Genomic DNA, 24,073 nt, shown 5'->3' with positions numbered 1-24,073 from the left:
AAAACAAATGAGAGCTGCAAAATACTCACCATGCCTCTCAGCAAATAGCTTGGGGTGTCTACTTTCCAAAATGGGGTCATTTGGGGGGGTTTGTGCCACCTGGGCATTCCATGGCCTCCGAAACTGTGATAGGTAGTGAGGAGTAAAATCAAAAATTTACGCCCTTAGAAATCCTGAAGGCAGCGATTGGTTTTTGGGGCCCCGTACGCGGCTAGGCTCCCAAAAAGTCCCACACATGTGGTATCCCCATACTCAGGAGAAGCAGCTAAATGTATTTTGGGGTGCAATTCCACATATGCCCATGGCCTGTGTGAGCAATATATCATTTAGTGACAACTTTGTGCAAAAAAAAAAAAAAAAAAAATTATCACTTTCCCGCAACTTGTGTCAAAATATAAAATATTCCATGGACTCAACATGCCTCAAAGCAAATAGCTTGGGGTGTCTACTTTCCAAAATGGGGTCATTTGGGGGGGGGGGGTTATGCCATCTGGGCATTTTATGGCCTTCAAAACTGTGATAGGTAGTGAGGAGTAAAATCAAAAATTTACGCCCTTAGAAATCCTGAAGGCAGCGATTGGTTTTTGGGGCCCCGTACGCGGCTAGGCTCCCAAAAAGTCCCACACATGTGGTATCCCCGTACTCAGGAGAAGCAGCTAATTGTATTTTGGGGTGCAATTCCACATATGTCCATGGCCTGTGTGAGCAATATATCATTTAGTGACAACTTTTTGTAATTTTTTTTTTTTGTCATTATTCAGTCACTTGGGACAAAAAAAAATAATATTCAATGGGATCAACATGCCTCTCAGCAATTTCCTTGGGGTGTCTACTTTCCAAAATGGGGTCACTTGTGGGGGTTTTGTACTGCCCTGCCATTTTAGCACCTCAAGAAACGACATAGGCAGTCATAAATTAAAGGCTGTGTAAATTCCAGAAAATGTACCCTAGTTTGTAGGCGCTATAACTTTTGCGCAAACCAATAAATATACACTTATTGACATTTTTTTTACCAAAGACATGTGGCCGAATACATTTTGGCCTAAATGTATGACTAAAATTGAGTTTATTGGATTTTTTTTTTAGAACAAAAAGTAGAAAATATCATTTTTTTTCAAAATTTTCGGTCTTTTTCCATGTATAGCGCAAAAAATAAAAACGGCAGAGGTGATCAAATACCATCAAAAGAAAGCTTTATTTGTGGGAAAAGGACGCAAATTTCGTTTGGGTACAGCATTGCATGACCGCGCAATTAGCAGTTAAAGCGACGCAGTGCCAAATTGTAAAAAGTGCTCTGGTCAGGAAGGGGGTAAATCCTTCCGGGGCTGAAGTGGTTAAGAAGTCCCATCATGTCTTCCTAATTATGCGTCAGGTTATACTGCTCTGTCCCTGAAAACAAATACCTCATAAAACCAGAAAAAAGAGAAAGATGAAAGAGAAAGAAGAAGTGGAAAGTAGACACCCCAAACTATTTGCTGAGAGGTATGGTGAGAATTTTGCAACTCTCATTTGTTTTTGAAAACAAAGAAAGAAAAGAAAAATGCATTTTTTTTTCTTTTTTAAATTTTCAAAACTTTGTGACAAAAAGCGAGGTCTGCAAAATACTCACCATAGCTCTCTGCAAATAACTTGGGGTGTCTACTTTCCAAAATGGGGTCATTTGGGGGGGGGGGGTTGTGCCATCTGGGCATTCCATGGCCTCCGAAACTGTGATAGGCAGTGAGGAGTGAAATAAAAAATTTACACCCTTAGAAACCCTGAAGGAGGTGCTTGGTTTTTGGGGTCCCGTACGCGGCTAGGCTCCCAAAAAGTCCCACACATGTGGTATCCCCATACTCATGAGAAGCAACAGAATGTATTTTGGGGTGTAATTTCACATATGCCCATGGCATGTTTGAGCAATATATCATTTAGTGACAACTTTGTGCAAAAAAAAAAAAAAAATAATTTGTCTTTTTCCCGCAACTTGTGTCACAATATAAAATATTCCATGCCCCTGATTCTCTCCCTTCCCGTTATCCAGCCTCACTGGAACCTTTACATCCCATTCTCTCTAGTCGCAATGCCTCTGCTCACTTCTTCTTTCTCTTTCATCTTTCTCTTTTTTCTGGTTTTATGAGGTATTTGTTTTCAGGGACTGAGCAGTATAACCTGACGCATAATTAGGAAGACATGATGGGACTTCTTAACCAGTGCACCCCCTTTTTTTTCTTTTTTCTGTCTCTACTTTACCCCATGGACGGGGCGTACATAAGACTATTGTATCACCATACTGATGACTAGTACTAATATGGCTGCTATCACTATTGCATGTACTTACCTGTGCACATCAGTTTGTTAAGGCTGGCATTGTACTGTATTGTCTGTTTCCCTTTTGATTTTCTTTGACCTTTTTCCTTTTGTTTCTTCTCGCTTTTTGTCACAAAGTTTTGAAAATTAAAAAAAAGGAAAAAAAAATGCATTTTTCTTTTCTTTCTTCATTTTCAAAAACAAATGAGAGTTGCAAAGTACTCAACATGCCTCTCAGCAAATAGCTTGGGGGGTCCACTTTCCAAAATGGGCCATTTGGGGGGGGGGGGGGGGGGGGTTGTGCCATCTTGGCATTTTATGGCCTTCAAAACTGTGATAGGTAGTGAAGAGTTAAATCAAAAATTTACGCCCTTAGAAATTCTGAAGGCAGTGCTTGGTTTTCGGGGTCCCGTACGCAGCTAGGCTCCCAAAAAGTCCCACACATGTGGTATCCCCATACTCAGGAGAAGCAGCAAAATGTATTTTGGGGTGTAATTCCACATATGTCCATGGCATGTTTGAGCAATATATCATTTAGTGACAACTTTGTGCAAAAAAAAAAAAAAAGTTTGTCATTTTCCCGCAACTTGTGGCAAAATATAAAATATTCCATGGATTCAACATGCCTCTCAGCAAATAAATAGCTTGGGGTGTCTACTTTCCAAAATGGGGTCATTGGGGGGGGGGGGGGGGTTGAACTGTCCTGGCATTTTATGGCCTTCAAAACTGTGATAGGTAGTGAGGAGTGAAATCAAAAATTTACGCCCTTAGAAAGCCTGAAGGCGGTACTTGGTTTTCGGGGCCCCGTACGCGGCTAGGCTCCCAAAAAGTCCCACACATGTGGTATCCGCATACTCAGGAGAAGCAGCTAAATTTATTTTGGGGTGCAATTCCACATATGCCCATGGCTTGTGTGAGCAATATATCATTTAGTGACAACTTTTTGTAAATTTTTTTTTTTTGTCATTATTCGAACACTTGGGACAAAAAAAAAATAATATTCAATGGGCTCAACATGCCTCTCAGCAATTTCCTTGGGGTGTCTACTTTCCAAAATGGGTTCATTTTGGGGGGGGGGGGGGGGTTATACTGCCCTGCCATTTTAGCACCTCAAGAAATGACATAGGCAGTCAAACTAAAAGCTGTGTAAATTCCAGAAAATGTACCCTAGTTTGTAGGCGCTATAACTTTTGCGCAAACCAATAAATATACGCTTATTGACATTTTTTTTACCAAAGACATGTGGCTGAATACATTTTGGACTAAATGTATGACTAAAATTGAGTTTATTGGATTTTTATTATAACAAAAACTAGTCGTTTTTTTCCCCCAAATTTTCGGTCTTTTTCCGTTTATAGCGCAAAAAATAAAAACCGCAGAGGTGATCAAATACCATCAAAAGAAAGCTCTATTTGTGGGAACAAAAGGATGCAAATTTCGTTTGGGTACAGCATTGCATGACCGCGCAATTAGCAGTTAAAGCGACGCAGTGCCAAATTGTATAAAGTGCTTTGGTCAGGAAGGGGGTAAATCCTTCCGGGGCTGAAGTGGTTAAAACAGACGGATGGGGAGACATTCCCCATCCGTCTGGATGACAGTTGGGTGGAAACGGACGGGCGGTCTGTTTCCATCCGACAGCCCCATAGAGGAAAGCGGGCTGTGTCCGTGTCTGCTCTGCATCAGCGGAACGCACACAGACCTGTCATCCACCTGCTCAGCAGGGATCAGCAGGGACATCTTCCGCTGAGCAGGCAGACTCCAGCAGTGTGAAAAGGGACCTTAAGTACATGGTTTTGCATTTAGAAACGTAATCATATATTATTTATGAATAAAAAAATAAAAAATAAGGGAGAACCACACAAGCAACAATAAAACAATGGATCTTCAGTTCATTAAAGTGTATGTAGACTCTAAGAAAGAACTTCACTTATTAACGTCCTTTTGACCTGTAAATTGCACAATTGAAAGTGTTTTCATTCATTTAGAGCAAAAATACCCGTTGATTCCACTAGAGATCTACAGTATTTATCTGATAACTTCCTGTGCTTTCTGCCTCTTCCATGTTCCGGCTATCTCAGTTTCTATAGAACCCCTCACATCTATGCTGAGAAGGGGTAGAGGTTTCTCTGTAGCCATGTCCTAGGGTGACAACAGTTTTGTAATAGATATAGTACAGTGAGCAAGCAAGGATCACCAGATGAAAACAAAGGAAAAAAATAAATAAAACACCACCTGAAACTATCCAAAATAAAAAAAGTTTTGGTAACTTTTTGCAGCATGCTTTGTGGCCAAGACTCCACTGTGAATGGTTTGATAATATACAGTAACTAATAAGGATTTGCGGCAGTTTCTTACCTCTTCGGCCAGGCCTTCTACGTAGGCGTTGTAGTTGTCCTGAATGAAGCTTACAGCAGTAGTAAAGCAACTCTGCAGCAGTGAAGGAATGCTCTTTCCGATCTTGCTGGTCAGCAACATGGCGATCACCAGCGAAGCCTTTTCCTGTTCAATGCCGGCTGGTATTTTACTCAGTGAGGATTCCACTGCCACTTTAAACCGCTGGAAGTGACACAACAGTAAGGGACCATTAATTCAACCTAAAGGATCAAGCTACACCTTAAGGCAGAACTCCAGACCACACCACTAAATACGCACTGGAAACCTACAGGTGTGAGCTGTGCAACTAGAAAAATCCCTGTCCACTGACTGTGGTGAATCACAAACCCCTGACAAAGGGAAAACCATGGAAGGTCACACCACTGTTTACTATCGCAGCGTCCTTTCTTGTCATATTGCTCCATAATTTATAAGCTTCCCCTTTCTCTCTACAGCCTCCCGGTGCCTGAAACAGGTCAGCATTTTTTAGTACACTACAGCCTGATCGGCTCACAGTGTCAGTATGATTTTTCTGGAGAGCAGAAGATTGTAGGAAGTTCTATTAGGTAGGATTTATTTAGGACATAAATGTAAACAGTACAGTTACAATACAATTCAAGACAAAAGAGCTAGGAGGGCCCTGTTTGGAAGAGGCACATATAACATTATTAAATATATAATCTGGGGCAAGCATTAAAATCCACATTATATTAATCCAATAATTTGGAATATGGGACCTGCGATTTGGTTGGTAACGTACATAATTAAAGATAAGCAAAATTTCGCTTTTCCAAACTTTCCACTAAAAATGTCAGCATTTTGGACTGTTTGAAATGAAAGTGGTTTAAAGGAGGTATTGAAGTGCGAGATGGAAATCAATGTTCAAATGAACGTTGTTTATGGAGGTTTTCTAGGGTGGGACTCCATGGTCACATCTACATGGTTTATGGAGATTTTGGAGGGTGCAATGGGAGGCATTGGTAAAATGAAGGTGGTTTATGGAGCTTGCAATGGGCTATGAATGGCTCTGCGGTGGATATGGAATCTGAATCTAAATCAGCCCCATGTTAGCTAGAAACAAACATGACATTAGATATTGAGAAACACTATTAGAAACCAAAATTCCTTCTCAAGAAAAAATAACGAATTTATATAATGAATGCGGTTTTAAGGCAAAAGGCTGGCGGTATGGATGTCCTAGAGAAACCCAACCATGGTTGTCCGGGTGTGGCCCTCTGCATGGGAAGGAACAAGGAATTCTGGGACACAAGCAGCATCATGTGTCAATACGTACATCTTCTGTCAGAGAGTTGTCCAGGATCTGATTAACGAGACTCTCCACCAACTCCTGCTTGATCAGCTTTTCTCTCTCAAAAAGGTCTCCCAGTTCTGCCAGCTGAGCACCAAGCCTACGACAGAGGTCCTCATCCACACCTGGGTGAGATCCTTATAAAAAAAAAAAAAAAAGACAGTAAGATGGCTGACCTGAAAAACATTACCTTGTAATTTTATTTTTTTTTAAATCTTTGTCGCCACGAAGTAAGGGAGACAAAGAAATTTATCTGAGGCATCATAATAAAACTGCAAAAATTATGATTACAATGACAGACAGCACTCATAGGAAACCTGAACTGGAAGGAATATGGAGATACTACTGACCTCGTCCGAAAAAAAAAAAAAGGGGAAGAAGAAGAAGAAGAAAGAAGAAGAAAGAAGAAGAAAGAAGAAGAAAGAAGAAGAAAGAAGAAGAAGAGCTGAGTGAATAGTCCATACAGAATCTGTTTACTTGGTCTCGGTCAGTAGTCCCTAAAGAGAATTGGTTTAACTGCCAAGCAACTAGCATTTTTAAAGAAAATTCAGCCATGTCAGCCCATTGTTCCTTTAAATTCGGGTATCTTAAAATAGAAGTGCTGACTTTTTCTGAGCACTATAGGGGAGACACAAAAGTTGCCAGCTGATCACCCTCTCAATAGGTATTACTAGAACTAGAACGGAGGGGAAATATTCCAATATGGCCACTTGTTCCGGTGACAGCTGTCTAAAGGGAGATTTCTTCCCACTTCCTGCTGTGTCTCTTAGATGGGAGATTAAGGGAATTATACCTCATGGAGACACAGACAACATTATTAAAAAACTGACAGGGGTGCTAATTATTCCTAACCCCATGTGAAACAAACAAAAATGTTTTGGGGTATAAATAAATACACTCAGGGCCAAGAGGTGGGCAGGAGCACTGTGCTATCATGTGAGGTGGGGGGGGGGATTTGTGGTAGGAGTGGAGATTGAGGGCGGGGGAAGAATGGATTTGCACTTGGAGGGGACATTTTAGGGAGTAAAGCATTTGTGCTAGGAGGGGTGATTTTTTTTTTTTTTTGGGGGGGGGGGGGGGGGTGATTTATGCTTTGTGAGTAAGCATGCAGATTAGTCCTCGATTTTTATTTTTATATTTTTGGGGGGAGAGAGAGATTTTCGCTGACACATAATGCTTATACATCTTGAGGGGGTGGAGTTTGGTATGTTTTCCCTGCTCTAGATGATCTTGTCCTGGCACTGAATACACTTGAAGCAGCAACACTAATAGTATTATTTCATACACATAACCTGTAGAGGGCCCACTGACAGAACTGCAGTAATAAAAAAAAAAACAAAAACAAAAAACAAGCAAATATTGATTATAAGTAATCTTGCACACAAGTGTAAATTCAACTGCCCATAGACATGAATGGCTGTGCATACCTGTACTGGGATAACAATGAGTATAGCATACAAGCATTTTTGTAAAAATACAAAATTATTTTTTTTTTTTTTTTTTTGCATACGATATACTCTTGTCTATGTGATGAGCACCCACATGTACCCCATTTCATTGGCACACAACCATTCATATCTATGCTTTACGGTGGGGGGAAAATACGCTGGAATTTATGCTGCAAGTAATCAGACGCCCGTGTAAAAGAGGCCTTATTGACCGAATATATGTAACTCCAGTCACAATTCTCATTTTTTTTTTTTTTTTTAGATTTGAGTGGACAAATCCGATATGAAATAAAAGCTTCAGTGAAAAGTGAAGAACCAAAAGAACAAGGTGGAGTCTCAAAGTTCCATAATATTGGACCTCACAGGCTCTGTTTTCACACACTCTTCCTACTAGATCCTCATGAATCACATGGGAAATGGATGGTGGCTGTCAAGTCTTCAAGACATATAAAGTGCCACCCAACCCAACAGCTCCATCTCCAATGGGACTGACCTATTTCACAAAGAAAACCAAGCAGTTAACCTGATACTAAAATAAAGACTCATCTGCCTTCCATGTGACTTACCGCTGTCCGGCCTTACAAAGTCTTTGAAAGTCGAACCCCCATCTGTCTCCAAGTAGCCATCATGGTCAACAGTTTTCTCCAGTAAGTTCACCGCTTCCTCGTAGTCATGGTTTTGATCCTTCTGATGCTTTAGGAAGGCGAGGAGAATCCGCTCCACCGTCATCCTGACTATGGGGGGCTCTGCAGGGACAGAATAAAGTACAGAGCTGATACTCCAAACCCAAGGATACAGTATTGTTCTGCACCATTCCTGCAATCTGCAAAACATTACACCTTTCCTCAAAAGAAAAACAAATGCTCAGGTTTTGTGACATCAAAAAACAAGAAGTAAAAATAATCTGACTTTGTACCTTGAAGAGCTCTCCAAAATGGGTCACAGCAGGAAACAGATACGATAATGGAAGATGGTAAAAAGCAAAAAAACGACAAAGTAAAACCTGAACAGGTCACCAAGAACAATTCCTCCTGACTCCGAGCCCGCAGTCCCCCCAAAAACACACTGGTGCACTCCAGATTCTTTTTTCTACAGACAAAATTCAAATAAGCTGAAATATAATTAGGTATTGTGGATTCCATGAACAATGCTTATCACCACCGCCCTTCTTAGTTTGTTAATCTGTTTTTTACTATTTCATGATGTCCCTGTGGCCATGGAACAGCAGACTATTCCAGGAAGAAAAGTAAGGCTGTCATATATGAATATCCATTTGCGGACCAGGCCTTTTCTGGAACTTTTTGTTTACAAGTTAAAAAAAAATTGTATTTTTTGCTAGAAAATTACTTAGAACCCCCAAACATTATATATTTTTTTTAGCAGAGACCCTAGAGAATAAAATGGCAATCATTGCCAAATTTTATGCCACGCTGCATTTGCGCAGAGGTCTTTTAACCACTTCAGCCCTGGAAGGATTTAACCCCTTCCTGACCAGAGCACTTTTTACAATTTGGCACTGCGTCGCTTTAACTGCTAATTGCGAGGTCATGCAATGCTGTACCCAAACGAAACTCGCGTCCTTTTCTTCCCACAAATAGAGCTTTCTTTTGATGGTATTTGATCACCTCTGCGGTTTTTATTTTTTGCGCTGTAAACGGAAAAAAACGAAAATTTTGAAAAAAAAAAAAAAAGATATTTTCTACTTTTTGTTATAAAAAAAAATCCAATAAACTCAATTTTAGTCATACATTTAGGCCAAAATGTATTCGGCCACATGTCTTTGGTAAAAAAAAATGTCAATAAGCGTATATTTATTGGTTTGCGCAAAAGTTATAGCGTCTACAAACTAGGGTACTTTTTCTGGAATTTACACAGCTTTTAGTTTATGACTGCCTATGTCATTTCTTGAGGTGCTAAAATGGCAGGGCAGTACAAAACCCCCCCCCCCCAAATGACCCCATTTTGGAAAGTAGACACCCCAAGGAAATTGCTGAGAGGCATGTTGAGCCCATTGGATATTATTTTTTTTTGTCCCAAGTGATTGAATAATGACAACAAAAAAAGAAAAAAATTACAAAAAGTTGTCACTAAATGATATATTGCTCACACAGGCCATGGGCATATGTGGAATTGCACCCCAAAATACATTCAGCTGCTTTTCCTGAGTACGGGGACTTTTTGGGAGCCTAGCCGCGTACGGGGCCCCGAAAACCAATCACCGCCTTCAGGATTTTTAAGGGCGTAAATTTTTGATTTCACTCCTCACTACCTATCACAGTTTTGAAGGCCATAAAATGCCCAGATGGCACAAAACCCTCCAAATGACCCCATTTTGGAAAGTAGACACCCCAAGCTGTTTGCTGAGAGGCATGTTGAGTCCATGGAATATTTTATATTTTGACACAAGTTGCGGGAAAGTGACAGATTTTTTTTTTTTTTTTTGCACAAAGTTGTCACTAAATGATATATTGCTCACACAGGCCATGGGTATATGTGGAATTGCACCCCAAAATACATTCAGCTGCTTCTCCTGAGTACGGGGATACCACATGTGTGGGACTTTTTGGGAGCCTAGCCGCGTACGGGGCCCCAAAAACCAATCACCGCCTTCAAGATTTCTAAGGGCGTAAATTTTTGATTTCACTCTTCACTGCCTATCACAGTTTCGGAGGCCATGGAATGGCCAGGTGGCACAAACGCCCCCCCCCCCCCCCCAAATGACCCCATTTTGGAAAGTAGACACCCCAAGCTATTTGCTGAGAGGCATGGTGAGTATTTTGCAGCTCTCATTTGTTTTTGAAAATGAAGAAAGACAAGAAAAAAATTTTTTTTTTTGCTTTTTTCAAAACTTTGTGACAAAAAGTGAGGTCTGCAAAATACTCACTATACCTCTCAGCAAATAGCTTGGTGTGTCTACTTTCCAAAATAGTGTCATTTGGGGGGGGGGGGGGGTGTTTGTGCCACCTGGGCATTTCATGGCCTCCGAAACTGTGATAGGCAGTGAAGAGTGAAATCAAAAATTTACGCACTTAGAAAGCCTGAAGGCGGTGCTTGGTTTTCGGGGTCCCGTACACGGCTAGGCTCCCAAAAAGTCTCACACATGTGGTATCCCCGTACTCAGGAGAAGCAACAGAATGTATTTTGGGGTGTAATTTCACATATTCCCATGGCATGTTTGAGCAATATAAACAAACTTTTTGCAAAAAAAAAAAAAAATTGGTCTTTTTCCCGCAACTTGTGTCACAATATAAAATATTCCATGGACTAGACATGCCTCTCAGCAAATAGCTTGGGGTGTCTACTTTCCAAAATGGGGTCATTTGGGGGGGTTTTGAACTGTCCTGGCACTTTATGCACAACATTTAGAAGCTTATGTCACACATCACCCACTCTTCTAACCACTTGAAGACAAAGCCCTTTCTGACACTTATTGTTTACATGAAAAAGTTATTTTTTTTGCAAGAAAATTACTTTGAACCCCTAAACATTATATATATTTTTTAAAGCAAATGCCCTACAGATTAAAATGGTGGGTGTTTCTTTTTTCACACAGTATTTGTGCATCGATTTTTCAAACGCATTTTTTTGGGAAAAAACACACTTTTTAAGATTTTAATGCACTAAAACACACTATATTGCCCAAATGTTTGATGAAATAAAAAAGACGATCTTAGGCCGAGTACATGCATACCAAACATGACATGCTTTAAAATTGCGCACAACCATGCAGTGGCGACAAACTAAATACATTTTTAAAAGCCTTTAAAAGCCTTTAAAGGTTACCACTTTAGATTTACAGAGGAGGTCTACTGCTAAAATTACTGCCCTCGATCTGACCTTCGTGGTGATACCTTACATGCATGGTGCAATTGCCGTTTACATTTGACGCCAGACCGACGCTTGCGTTCGCCTTAGCGCGAGAGCAGGGGGGGACAGGGGTGCTTTTTTTTTTTTCTTTATTATTTTTTTGCTTTTTTCATCTTATTTTTAAACTGTTCCTTTCATTTTTTTTTTTTCAATCATTTTTATTTTTATCTCAGGGAATGTAAATATCCCCTATGATAGCAATAGGTAGTGACAGGTACTCTTTTTTGAAAAAATTGGGGTCTATTAGACTCTAGATCTCTCCTCTGCCCTCAAAGCATCTGACCACACCAAGATTGGTGTGATAAAATGCTTTCCCAATGGCGCTGTTTACATCCGGCGAAGTCCCGAAATGCTCGTAGCTTACGGTTTCTTAGGCCATAGAGATGTTTGGAGCCACTCTGGTCTCTGATCAGCTCTATGGTCAGCTGGCTGAATCACCGGCTGCATTCTCAAGTTCCCTGTTGAGACAGGAGAGCCAGAGAAAAAATCATGGAAGACGGTGGGGGGGGGGGGGGGCATTCCCTCCCACTGCTAGTAAAAGCAGTCTAGAGGCTAATTAGCCGCTAGGATTGCTTTTACATGAAAGCCGCTAGCTGGCTGAAAAGAATGGCGTACCTGAAGACAAAAAAATGGTTAATAAAAACACAGTAAACGGTAAAGTATAAAAAATTGCATACCTGAAAAGCAAACATGATAAAACATAATAACAACAATAAAACATTGCAGAATAGAATACAGTAAAAAAGAGCAGAACAATAGAGAGAGAATAGAGAGAGAGAGAACAATAAAACGACAACTATTTTTTTTTATTGTATATACTTTTTTGTGTTTTTTTTTTTTTTGTAACTGTAACTTTTATAACTGTTACCGGTTCCAGGTTCGGGTCTCTCAAAATGTGATGGCATCTTGGGAGACCCTGTGAAAGTGCGCCTAGTCTGTGCAATGCTGTACCCTATGCTAATACTCAACTAGTGAATGGTAGCGTTCAAAACATTCACCAATGCAAAGACCAGGATTGTCAGGACAGGAGGGACAATAATAGCGGGTGTCACGCCTATATCCGCGCTTGCTGCAGACACGACATCTTTTTTTGGGGGGGGTTCGTTGGGTAGGGGTACTCGGGAGGACATAAAGAAAATGCCTCTCATGCAGCCGATTGCATTTGGTTGGGGATGTGAATGGGGGAAGTACGGGCGCTGCAGAAGCATTATGGGCACGACGGGCCTGTGTTTGTCTTCTTCTTGGTGGCAGCGGGACACTACTTGTGCTTGCCACCTCACCAGCTTGAACTGCACTTATGGGACTCGCCAAGTCACCAAGTGTTACTGCAGTGCTGGATTGACTATGACCGGGGCGTACTAGGCCGCTGGTGCTTGCCAGTTCCCCAAAACGCTACCAAAAAAACTGTTAGCGACCGCAGGGATCAGGCCTGACTCTGCGAACGCTGCAGTTATGTGTTTAGTGTTTTGTAAGTGACAGTGATCGATCGATACTGCACTTGGGTGGGCTGGGCCGGGCGGAGGGGCAAAACGCAGGTGCTAGCAGGTATCTGGGCTGATCCCGCTAACACTGCGTTTTTGGGAACCCTAAACTGCTGGGAACGCTAGTATAGATCTGATCGGATCAGATATTGATCCGTTCAGATACTATACCACTAAGGGAGGTGTACGGTGTGTGCGTGGGTGTTAGCGGTACTGCCGCTAACCTGACGCTGCTTGGGGCTGGTGCTTGCCAGTTCACCAAAACGCTACAAAAAAAAAAAAAAAAAAACTGTTAGCGATCGCAGGGATCAGGCCTGACTCTGCGAACGCTGCAGTTATGTGTTTAGTGTTTTGTAAGTGACAGTGATCGATCGATACTGCACTTGGGTGGGCTGGACCGGGCGGAGGGGCAAAACGCATGTGCTAGCAGGTATCTGGGCTGATCCCGCTAACACTGCATTTTTGGGAACCCTAACCTGCTAGGGACGCTAGTATAGATCTGATCGGATCAGATATTGATCCGTTCAGATACTATACCACTAAGGTAGGCGTATGCTGCGTACGTGGGTGTTAGCGGTATTGGCGCTAACCTGACGCTGCCTGGAGCGACGCATATCACTGCCGGGCGATCAGGGGGCTAAACCTTTATAAGGTAATAAACGGCGGGTGCCCTGACACTATAAAAAATAAACTAACTAACCAGCGTCACCCGTAACAGTTATACGGTGATCACTGGTGAAAGGGTTAACTAGAGGGCAATCAAGGAGTTAAAACATTTATTAGGTAGTATATGGGGGCCCCTGACGCTATAAAACGCTAACGGCGAACCTATATATTTACCTCCCTAACTAGCGTCACCAGTGACACTAATACAGTGATCAGAAAAATGATCGCTTAGCGACACTGGCAACGGGGGGTGATCAAGGGGTTAAAACTTTATTAGGGGGGGTTAGGGGGGTACCCTAGACCTAAAGGGGGCTAACACTAACTGCCCTACCACACTAACTGTCACAAATTGACACCAATGCAGTAATCAGGAAAAAAAAAAAACTGCTTGGTGTCAGTGTGACGGGGGGGGGGGGGGTGGGGGGTGATTAGGGGGTGATGGGAGGTGTAATGTGTGCCTGGCATGTTCTATTGTGTGTGTGTGTGTGTGTGTGTGTGTGGTGTGTGTTGTGCAACTCACTTAGATGTCTTCTCTCCTCGGCGCCGGAACGGAAAATACCGAGCTGAGGAGAGATGACATAATTTCCTCTGCTGCTGTTTACTATACAGCAGCAGAAGAATGATTCCATTGGCCGGGAGCGATCGGGAGGGGGTGGCCACGAATGGATGGCCTCCCCCTCACCTCCGATCGCCGGGGGGAGGGGGGGGATACAGGTACGTGATTCTGCCTGCCCGTGCCATTCTGCCAACGTATATCATCGTGAGGCGGTCGGCAACTGGTTAAACACAATTTTTTCGGAAAAAACAAAACAAAAAAACACTTTATTGAATTAAAAAAAACAACAAAACAAACACTAAAAGTTAGCCCAATTATTTTGTAGAATGTGAAAGATGATTTTACACGGAGTAAATAGATACCCAACATGTCATGCTTTAAGACTGCACCCACTCATGGAATGGCAACAAAAGACGGTACTTAAAAATCTCCAAAAGCAACGCTTTAAACATTTTTACAGGTTACCGGTTTGAAGTTGCAGAGGAAGGCTCGTGTTAGGAATTATTGCTCTCACTCGAATGATCATGGCGATACCTCACATGTGTGGTTTGAATACCGTTTAAATATGCGGGCTCGACTTACCTTATTTATTTTACCTTTATGTTATTTTTTTATCACTTATACTCCTATTACAAGGACATCCCTTGCAATAGAAATAAGCACGACAGGTCCTCTTATTGAGAATATGTGTATATATATATATATATATATATATATATATATATATATATATATATATATATATACACACACACACACACACACACACACACACACACATATACACAGTGGCTATAAAAAAAAAAAAGTCTACACACCCGTTAAAATGTCAGGTTTCTGTGTAAAAAAAAAAAAAAAGAAGAGAGACAGAGACAAAGATAAATAATTTCAGAACTTTTTCCACTTTTTTAATCGGATTCAGGTCTGGACTCTGGCTGGGCCATTCCAAAAACAGGATTTTTAAAACAGCTTACCTGTAAAATCCTTTTCTTTGAAGTACATCAGGGGACACAGAGCCATAGTAGTTACTATGTGGGTTATATAGGCCACCTTCAGGTGATGGACACCGGCACGCCCTAAGACATGAAGTGCACTCCCTATATAACCTGTCACCACCTTCGGTAGGAATTCAGGATGAGGCCGCAATACCACCTTATCCATGATTAAATATGGCTCTTTACAAGACAGAGCCACCAATTCTGATACTCTTCTGGCAGAGGATATTGCAACCAAAAAGACTTTTTCTTGTCAAAAGAACCAAGGGAATTTCCCGTATAGGCTCAAAAGGCTGATTCTGTAAAGCCGACAAGAATAAAATTTAAATCCCAAGGATTTAGAGGTGCCCTGACAGGGGGATTAATTAGTGTTACCCCCTGAATAAAACTACGTACCAGAGAGTGAGAAGCAAGAGGCTGTTGAAAAAATACTGAAAAGGCCAAGACCTGGCCCTTGATAGTACTCAGGGCCAGCTCAATTTCCAATCCCATTTGCAGGAATTCAAGGATCCTACCTATGACATACTTCCTGGGGTGCCAACCCCTGGATCCACACCAGGAAACATATGCCTTCCAGATTCCATAGTAAATGACTCTGGAGGCTTCCTAGCATTAACCAAAGTAGACACTACTGAAGGGGATAACCAATGATCCTTTACAATGTGGGTTTCAATGGCCAAACCATTAAATTTAGCGTTTGTAAGGTAGGATGGAATACCTTGAGCGAGAAGGTCTGGCCACAATGGCAGGGTCCAAGGGAATCCTACTGCCATCCTAATGATCTCGGCAAACCAAGATCTTCTGGGCCACCAGAATCACCTCTTTCTGTTTTTGCTTGATCCTGCGGAGAATGCACGGAAGTAGCAGAACTGGAGGAAACGCATAGATCAGTGAAAACTGATCCCATGGGAAGACCAAGGCGTCTGTTCCGCACGCTAGCGGATCCTTCGTCCTTGACACAAAGTTGTCGACTTTGTTGTTGAATCTGGACGCGAACAGATCCACGTCCGGAATACCCCATCTTTGACATATCGACAGGAAGATGTCGGGGTGAAGAGACCATTCTCCCGGAAACAATTGTTGGCGACTCAAGTAGTCTGCCTGCCAATTTTCTATCCCTGGAATGAAAATCGCTGATAGGCAAGGAATGTTGCTTTCTGCCCAAGCTAGAACATGATTCACCTCTTTTTGGGCTACACGACTTCTCGTGCCCCCCTGATGATTGATGTAGGCCACAGCCGTGGCATTGTCGGATTGAATCCTGACAGGACAATTCCGCTGCCTGAGCGTCCAGGATTATAGGGCCAGACGTACTGCCTGAATCTCTAGAACATTGATGGACAAGGTCCTTTCTGACTTGGACCATTTCCCCTGGACAGAAGCTTCTGCCAGGACTGCTCCCCAACCTAGAAGGCTGGCATCCGTTGTTACCACTTTCCAGGATACTGGTAAAAAGGATTTCCTCTTTTGGAGGTTGCTGGATATCAACCACCAATTGAGGCTCAGATGCACCTCGGGGGATAAGTTAATTGGAGATTCAAAAGCCTGAACCTTCTTGTTCCAGGCTGACAGGATGGTGTTTTGTAGCAGTCTTGAATGAAACTGTGCATAAGGGACGGCCTCGAAGGAGGCCACCATCTTCCCTAACAATTTCATGCACAGCCGAATGAAAGGATTTCTCTTTGCTTTGACAAGTTGAATCAGTTCTTTTATGGAGCCCATTCTTGCCTGGGGTAGGAATACCTTCTTTTGTACAGTAACTATGATCAGCCCCAAGTACTGTAATCCGCTTGATGGTTTTAAGGAGGACTTTTCTAGGTTGCGTATCCAACCTAGGAATTCCAGGTAGCTTACAGCCGAGATTAAACTTCTTTTAGACCAGAGACTGATTGATCAACTAAAAGCAGATCGTCTAAATAGGCTAGGACAGTTATGCCCTGAGCCCTTAACCTTGCTAAGGGAGGTGCCAGGATCTTTGTGAACACACGTGGTGCAGTGGCTAGAACGAATGGCAGAGCCACAAACTGAAAATGACGATTTTCTACCTCGAAGCGTACACATTTCTGATGAGGGGGAAATATTGGCACGTGGAGATATGCATCCTTGATATCGATCAATGCCAAAAACTCCCCTCCTTGCAAACTGGAAACAACCGATCGAATTGACTCCATGCGAAAGGACCGGATATTTAAGTGCCGGTTCAGATCTTTGAGATTTAAAATGGGTCTTACCTCCCCGTTTGGTTTTGGAACTGTGAAAAGGTTTGAATAAAACCCTGAACCCTATTCCTCTAAGGGAACCTCTGATATCACCTCCTGGGATAAGAGATGATCCAGAGCTAGAAAGAGAGACTTCCTTTTCTCTCTCTTTCTTCTTAACAAATTCCAACTTTGTATCTGTTGGATCCTTTAACATCTGCGCATGGTCTACCGGACAAGTGAGATTTTTATTCACCGAGGCGCTTGCAGCATCAATTGCTGGAACCCCCCATTTCTTATAGAATTCTTCCTCCATAGGATACAGTGTAGAAAACTTTTTTTGGAGCAAAAAAACTGCTTATCCAGGTGTTCCCATTCCGAATATATCAGCTTTTTTAGCCATGAATGGATAGGAAAAGCATCCCCAGAAGGGGGAGGCTTTAGTGATCCCAAACCAGAGGTGGGCTCATCAATAGACTGCGCTACAGGCAGCAAAAAGGTTGAGCGAACCAATCTAGTAAGGAAGTGTACCAGCAAAACGTCTTGTGAGATTACTCCCTCCATATTAGGATCCTCGGAAGAGGATATATTAGTATCTTCCAGATCTTTTGGAAGACCTTCCTGATACCCTGCCCCTTGTACCTCAGGATGAGCACTGGATGGGGATCTGCTACATTTGGACCCACTATGGAGAGTGATCATAGCATCAATCTTCTTTTCCAAACTAGAAATGGTAGAAGAAAAAACCTCCTGTGTGATATATATAGGGGCTGAAGTGTCCAGCGCTGCTGAAACACCAGTCTCCTCTGACGGCTCACTCTGACCGGCCGCATAACTCTCAGAGGAGGATGACATTCTTTTGGACATGGATTTAGGTTGTTGTAAAACAATTGAACCCCTAGAACCCTTTGAGGAGTTCCTGGTCCCTCTTCCACTCAAAGCCTGATGCACAAGCAGAGGCACTACCAGAAAGAATGCATACACTGCTAGGCTATAGTCCAGCAATATAATGCTGCTATTAATGCCCAGCCTGAAGCAGTAATAATGTGTCAATGGAAATGCCTGTGTCACCAAACCTGAAGTAATACCATCTCTTTGCTCTTGTGTCCCTCCACATCCAGCAGCAGCACAGTGTGCTTTTAAAAGCTTCCTCCAAGTGCACCTGGCGTCAGAGAACGCCAACGCCTTTAGCCCCGCCCCCCGCGTTGCCTACGGCTACGGGGGGGGGTAAAAAGCCGCTAAGTGGCCGTTGCTTTTTTTTTTTTTTTTTAAAGAATCTGGGCTCTTAAGCCCCTCGAGGGGGGGGGGAATCCCAGCATAGGGGGGCTACAGGCGGGGAGACAAGTCCCCCCCTTTTCTTACCGGAGGATCTGCTGCTGTGGCCGGAGGAGAAAGAGGAAGTAATCGGCTCCTGATACAGTGCTGTTTCCAGCATGAAGCGGTGAGTGCTCAATACAGCCCCCAGTGGTGACACATAGGCATGACAACATAATTTGCTTAAAAGGAGACATTCATAAGAAAATGCAAAAATATTTCTTCGAAAGCTCCACTTACCTTTTCCCGCCGCAGGGTTTACTGTGGTAAACCAACAGACCCAATCTTCACCCTTCACAATGGGCTCCGTAAACCTTCAGGAACAGGGGAACCCAGAGGTAACCCACAATCCTGGACCTGTAACAGCACCCTGCCAGTAAAACTTTATGGCCTTACTACCAAAAAGTACTGGATCCTGGGGTCCAGCTCTCTAAAAAGAGAAACATTCGCAGGCAAAACCTCGTGCATTAGATGGAGGAAGGAGCAGAGAATTGCGGGAGAGGAGGGTCAGATGGAGGAAGGAGCAGAGAATTGCGGGAGAGGAGGGTCAGATGGAGGAAGGAGCAGAGAATTGCGGGAGAGGAGGGTCAGATGGAGGAAGGAGCAGAGAATTGCGGGAGAGGAGGGTCAGATGGAGGAAGGAGCAGAGAATTGCGGGAGAGGAGGTTCATTCAGATGGAGGAAGGAGCAGAGAATTGCAGGAGAGGAGGTTCATTCAGATGGAGGAAGGAGCAGAGAATTGCGGGAGAGGAGGTTCATTCAGATGGAGGAAGGAGCAGAGAATTGCGGGAGAGGAGGGTCAGATGGAGGAAGGAGCAGAGAATTGCGGGAGAGGAGGGTCAGATGGAGGAAGGAGCAGAGAATTGCGGGAGAGGAAGGTCAGATGGAGGAAGGAGCAGAGAATTGCAGGAGAGGAGGTTCATTCAGATGGAGGAAGGAGCAGAGAACTGCAGGAGAGGAGGGTCAGATGGAGGAAGGAGCAGAGAATTGCAGGAGAGGAGGGTCAGATGGAGGAAGGAGCAGAGAACTGCAGGAGAGGAGGGTCAGATGGAGGAAGGAGCAGAGAATTGCAGGAGAGGAGGGTCAGATGGAGGAAGGAGCAGAGAACTGCAGGAGAGGAGTGTCAGATGGAGGAAGGAACAGAAAACTGCAGGAGAGGAGGGTCAGATGGAGGAAGGAGCAGAGAACTGCAGGAGAGGAGGGTCAGATGGAGGAAGGAGCAGAGAACTGCAGGAGAGGAGGGTCAGATGGAGGAAGGAGCAGAGAATTGCAGGAGAGGAGGGTCAGATGGAGGAAGGAGCAGAGAATTGCAGGATAGGAGGGTTCGATGGAGGAAGGAGCAGAGTCCTCCAGCTGTAGAGTATTTCAGTGGTGACACAAGCACATTGCGGTGGGCTGTAATACGCAGCTGACGTTTTCTTAGTGGAAGAATCTTTACGACGTCTCTTCGCACATTCAGCAGACAGAAGATAAATATAGATCATGTAGGGGACTGAGTCATATTTCCTGCAGAGTTCTCTTGAAATGATCCAAACAAACAATGAACATGGCTGCCCCTATGTTAGGAAGTCATGGAGATGTCGTTTTGCATGTATCATCCCTGTATGACCTTTGCCCAGCACTCATTGCCGTTATTCTGATCACACATTTTGATGGTCGGGAGAAACCACATTCGCCGTGGTCACTGTGGGATTCATTCACATTGAGCTTATTTTGATTCGCTCGCCCTCTTGCCCATCTCTCCTGGCAACACCTCAGCCCTTTACTGTCCAGTTTACAGGTAAGACATGGAAAGTGGAAGTATGGAATAAGAAACAGTGAGAAAAAGCAAAAAAATAAACTTGCAAATATAGTAGGATCTGCAATAATAATGGACCTATCATTTCCCACTGGGATGATTGAGGACTTTGGGTGACACAGAAAAAACAAAAAAGAGAAATTAGAAAATCTCATTTCCGATATGCAAGAAGCATCCGTGGTACAACACCAGGATCCATATACTGATCTCTCGCTGGTCGGAGTTCTGGTGCCAAAAAAAAAAAAATGAACAAAAACCAGGTGAAGGTGTTGGTTTCAAGATACGGAGCAGTTGAAAATTCCCTGGCCGTGTCCCAGGTCTCCCCACCCAGGGCCACAACTGCCTGGCTGAAGATCACAAAACATACCAGCGGGAATTCTGAGTGAAAGCATCACAATTATCATTACAGGTAAAGAGAACATCCAAGAAATGCTTCTTACCTGTGAGAAAATTAAAGCAGAACTCCAGCCAAAAAAAAAAACCAACACAAAAATGAACACCCCAGTAAAGATAACATAACAAAAACAGATTTTGCTGCAATATTCACCTTCAATCCAGAGATTTCTGCAGCAGAAGTATTTTTTTTCTGCCACTAGATGTCCTCAAGAGAGACTGATCCTTAGAAATATGCAACCCACTGCCTTTGAGCTGAGGTTGTTCTGGATCAGTCCCTAGCCTGTGATTGGACAGTGAAAGGAGAAGGGAGCACAGTGATGAGCTCATCTCTCCATTCCTCTGCTCTCTCCTCCTATCAACATGATTCTTGTCTTTACAAACTGAGCAGTTTCTTGTGCTGTTTCTTCCTCTCAAACTCCAGCTCTGCTGTACAGGGATTGCAAAAAAGTCTGATACCAGGTTAGAGCTGGTTAGTTACCTTGCATTAATTTGCATCTTTTATATCTTCCTGGAGTTTAGCATTAAATCTTCTGAATTCCAGCCAAAGCACTACCTGCCTGAAATTTGCATGTTCTCCCTGTGTCTGCGTGGGTTTCCTCCAGGTATTCCGGTTTCCTCCCACACTCCAAAGACATGCTGGTAGGTTAATTGGCTTCTGTCTAAAATTGGCCCTAGTATATGAATGTAAGTTAAGCCTCGTACACACAATCAGATTTTCGGACGACCGTTTGTTACATGCTAGTCTCATGTCAAAAGTGAAGAGGTTATTCACCATATGAAAATTCTCGTATGACAGATTACAACGTCGGAAGTGACATCATGTGTTGAATAGTTTTGTATGTGTTCTTATCTTTCTGAGCATGTGTAGTCTTGCTCTTATGATTTTTTTCTGGACGAAAACCGTACTAATTAAACAAAAATGTAGTCCATACGACAAAAATGTTATATAGTCTGCACATCCAGCTTTTGTCAGACGAAAAATCAGAATTGCCCGTCGAAAGCACAATACTAACGATCCGAAAATCAACAGATAGTTCGTCAGACAAAATTTTACTTTCGATTTTGTATCGTGTGTATGGGCCTTTGGGGACCTTCGATTGTAAGCGCCTTGAGGGCGGATGTGAATGTACAATATACACTCACCGGCCACTTTATTAGGTACACCTTTTCAATTGCTTGGAAACATAAATTGTTAATCAGCCAATCACATGGCAGCAACTCAATGCATTTAGGCATCTAGATGTGGTGACAACTTGCTTAAGTTTAACCACTTGCCGACCGGGCCATAGTCGAAAGACGGCTGCAGCGCGGTCGGCTAGTTCTGGGTGGACGTCCCTGGGACGTCCTCCCAGAATACTGCTCTCGCGCGCCCCCTGGGGCGCGCACCCGAGAACTTCCGTGACCGCCGGGTCCAGAGGACCCGGCGCATCACGGATCACGGTAAACGGCCGCTAATCGCGGCCGTTTACCATGTGATCGCTCCGTCAAATGACGGAGCGATCACATGTCAACAGACCGGCGTCATGTCATGACGCCGGTTCCTCCCTCCCCTCTCTGTACCGATCTGTACAGTGCGAGGGGAGAGGGGGAGGGATCGGATGGCAGCACCGCTGTGGGCTGTATGTGTAGTGCTCACAGCGGTGCTCAGTGACAATTGCAGTCACATCCATCCATCCCTCCATGCTCAGCCATCCCTGCAATACTCTGCATTATGCCCCGCAATACTCTGCCTAATACCCCGCAATACTCTGCCTAATACCCCGCAATACTCTGCCTAATACCCCGCAATACTCTGCCTAATACCCCGCAATACTCTGCCTAATACCCCGCAATACTCTGCCTAATACCCCGCAATACTCTGCATAAATACCCCGCAATACTCTGCATAAATACCCCGCAATACTCTGCATAAATACCCCGCAATACTCTGCATAAATACCCCGCAATACTCTGCATAAATACCCCGCAATACTCTGCATAAATACCCCGCAATACTCTGCATAAATACCCCGCAATACTCTGCATAATACCCCGCAATACTCTGCGTAATACCCCGCAATACTCTGCGTAATACCCCGCAATACTCTGCGTAATACCCCGCAATACTCTGCGTAATACCCCGCAATACTCTGCATAATACCCCGCAATACTCTGCGTAATACCCCGCAATACTCTGCGTAATACCCCGCAATACTCTGCGTTAGGGTTGTCCCGATACCGATAGTAGTATCGGTATCGGCACCGATACCAAGCATTTGCCCGAGTACTTGTACTCGGGCAAATGCTCCCGATGCTTCCCCCGATACATAGACTGTCAGCTGTGATCAGCGCGTGGGGGAGTTACAAGCTTCTCCCCCCGCGGCTTTCAGCTGCTTTAGTGACACAGCGGTGATCGGTGCTTGTAATTCCCCCACACGCGATCACCGCTGACTGTCACTGCATTCCCCTTAGTCCCCCTCCGCTGTCCTGCTCCCCTGCATTGTCCCCCTCCGTTCCAATGTCCCCCTCCGCTGTCCTGCTCCGCTGCATTGTCCCCCTCTGTTCCAATGTCCTCCTCCGCTGTATTGTCCCCCTCCGCTGTCCTCCTCCGCTGTATTGTCCCCCTCCGCTGTCCTCCTCCGCTGTATTGTCCCCCTCCGTTCCAATGTCCCCCTCCGCTGTATTGTCCCCCTCCGTTCCAATGTCCCCCTCCGCTGTATTGTCCCCCTCCGCTCCAATGTCCTCCTCCGCTGTATTGTCCCCCTCCGCTGTCCTCTTTCTTTGCTCTGTCCCCCTCCGCTGTCCCCCTCCGTTCCGGCGTTCTGCTGTCTCTCTCCGCTGTGTGTGTATGGATAGAGTCAGCTGACTCTGTCCATTCACATAACTGAAACATTGTAATCTCCTGTGATTACGATGTGTCAGTTTATGAATGGAGAGGAGCCGCTGTCTTCTCTCCATTCATTGTCAGTGCAGCTGAGGCTGCAGAGAAAGAGACTGGGGAATCTCTATCCTCGGTCTCTTTCTCTGTCTCAAGGGGGAGATATCAGAGGTCTGTTAAGACCCCTGATATCTCACCAAAGCCCCCCAACAGGGCTAATTAAAAAAAAAAACACACACACCTAGTGCAATAAAGAATAAAAAAAAAATTGTAAAAAATAATAAATGTAAATGAAAAAAAAAAAAAAAACACACACACACAGGCACCGTTCACTCCCCCCCCCCCCTAAAAAAAAAAAAAAAAAAAAAAGTATCGGTAATCGGTATCGGCGAGTACTTGAAAAAAAGTATCGGTACTTGTACTCGGTCCTAAAAAAGTGGTATCGGGACAACCCTACTCTGCGTAATACCCCGCAATACTCTGCGTAATACCCCACAATACTCTGCGTAATACCCCACAATACTCT

General features: G+C 43.8%; 1 protein-coding gene across 1 annotated transcript in view; it reads right to left on the bottom strand.

Annotated features, from left to right (window-relative positions):
* The window catches only part of BID (BH3 interacting domain death agonist), a 97,181-nt gene that overhangs the window by 39,595 nt on the left and 33,513 nt on the right, over window positions 1–24,073 (bottom strand). Inside the window, exons 2-4 of the mRNA XM_073621561.1 lie at window positions 7,986–8,165; window positions 5,957–6,108; window positions 4,645–4,845 (exon numbers count right to left, since the gene is read on the bottom strand). Of these exons, the coding sequence (XP_073477662.1) occupies window positions 4,645–4,845; window positions 5,957–6,108; window positions 7,986–8,148 (516 nt within the window). The 5' untranslated portion in view covers window positions 8,149–8,165. The remainder of the gene's footprint in view (window positions 1–4,644; window positions 4,846–5,956; window positions 6,109–7,985; window positions 8,166–24,073) is intronic.

The sequence above is a fragment of the Aquarana catesbeiana genome, linkage group LG03 (assembly GCF_042186555.1).
Source record: "Aquarana catesbeiana isolate 2022-GZ linkage group LG03, ASM4218655v1, whole genome shotgun sequence".
In the NCBI taxonomy this organism is placed as follows: Eukaryota; Metazoa; Chordata; class Amphibia; order Anura; family Ranidae; genus Aquarana; species Aquarana catesbeiana.
This window is presented reverse-complemented; position numbering and strand designations above follow the sequence as displayed.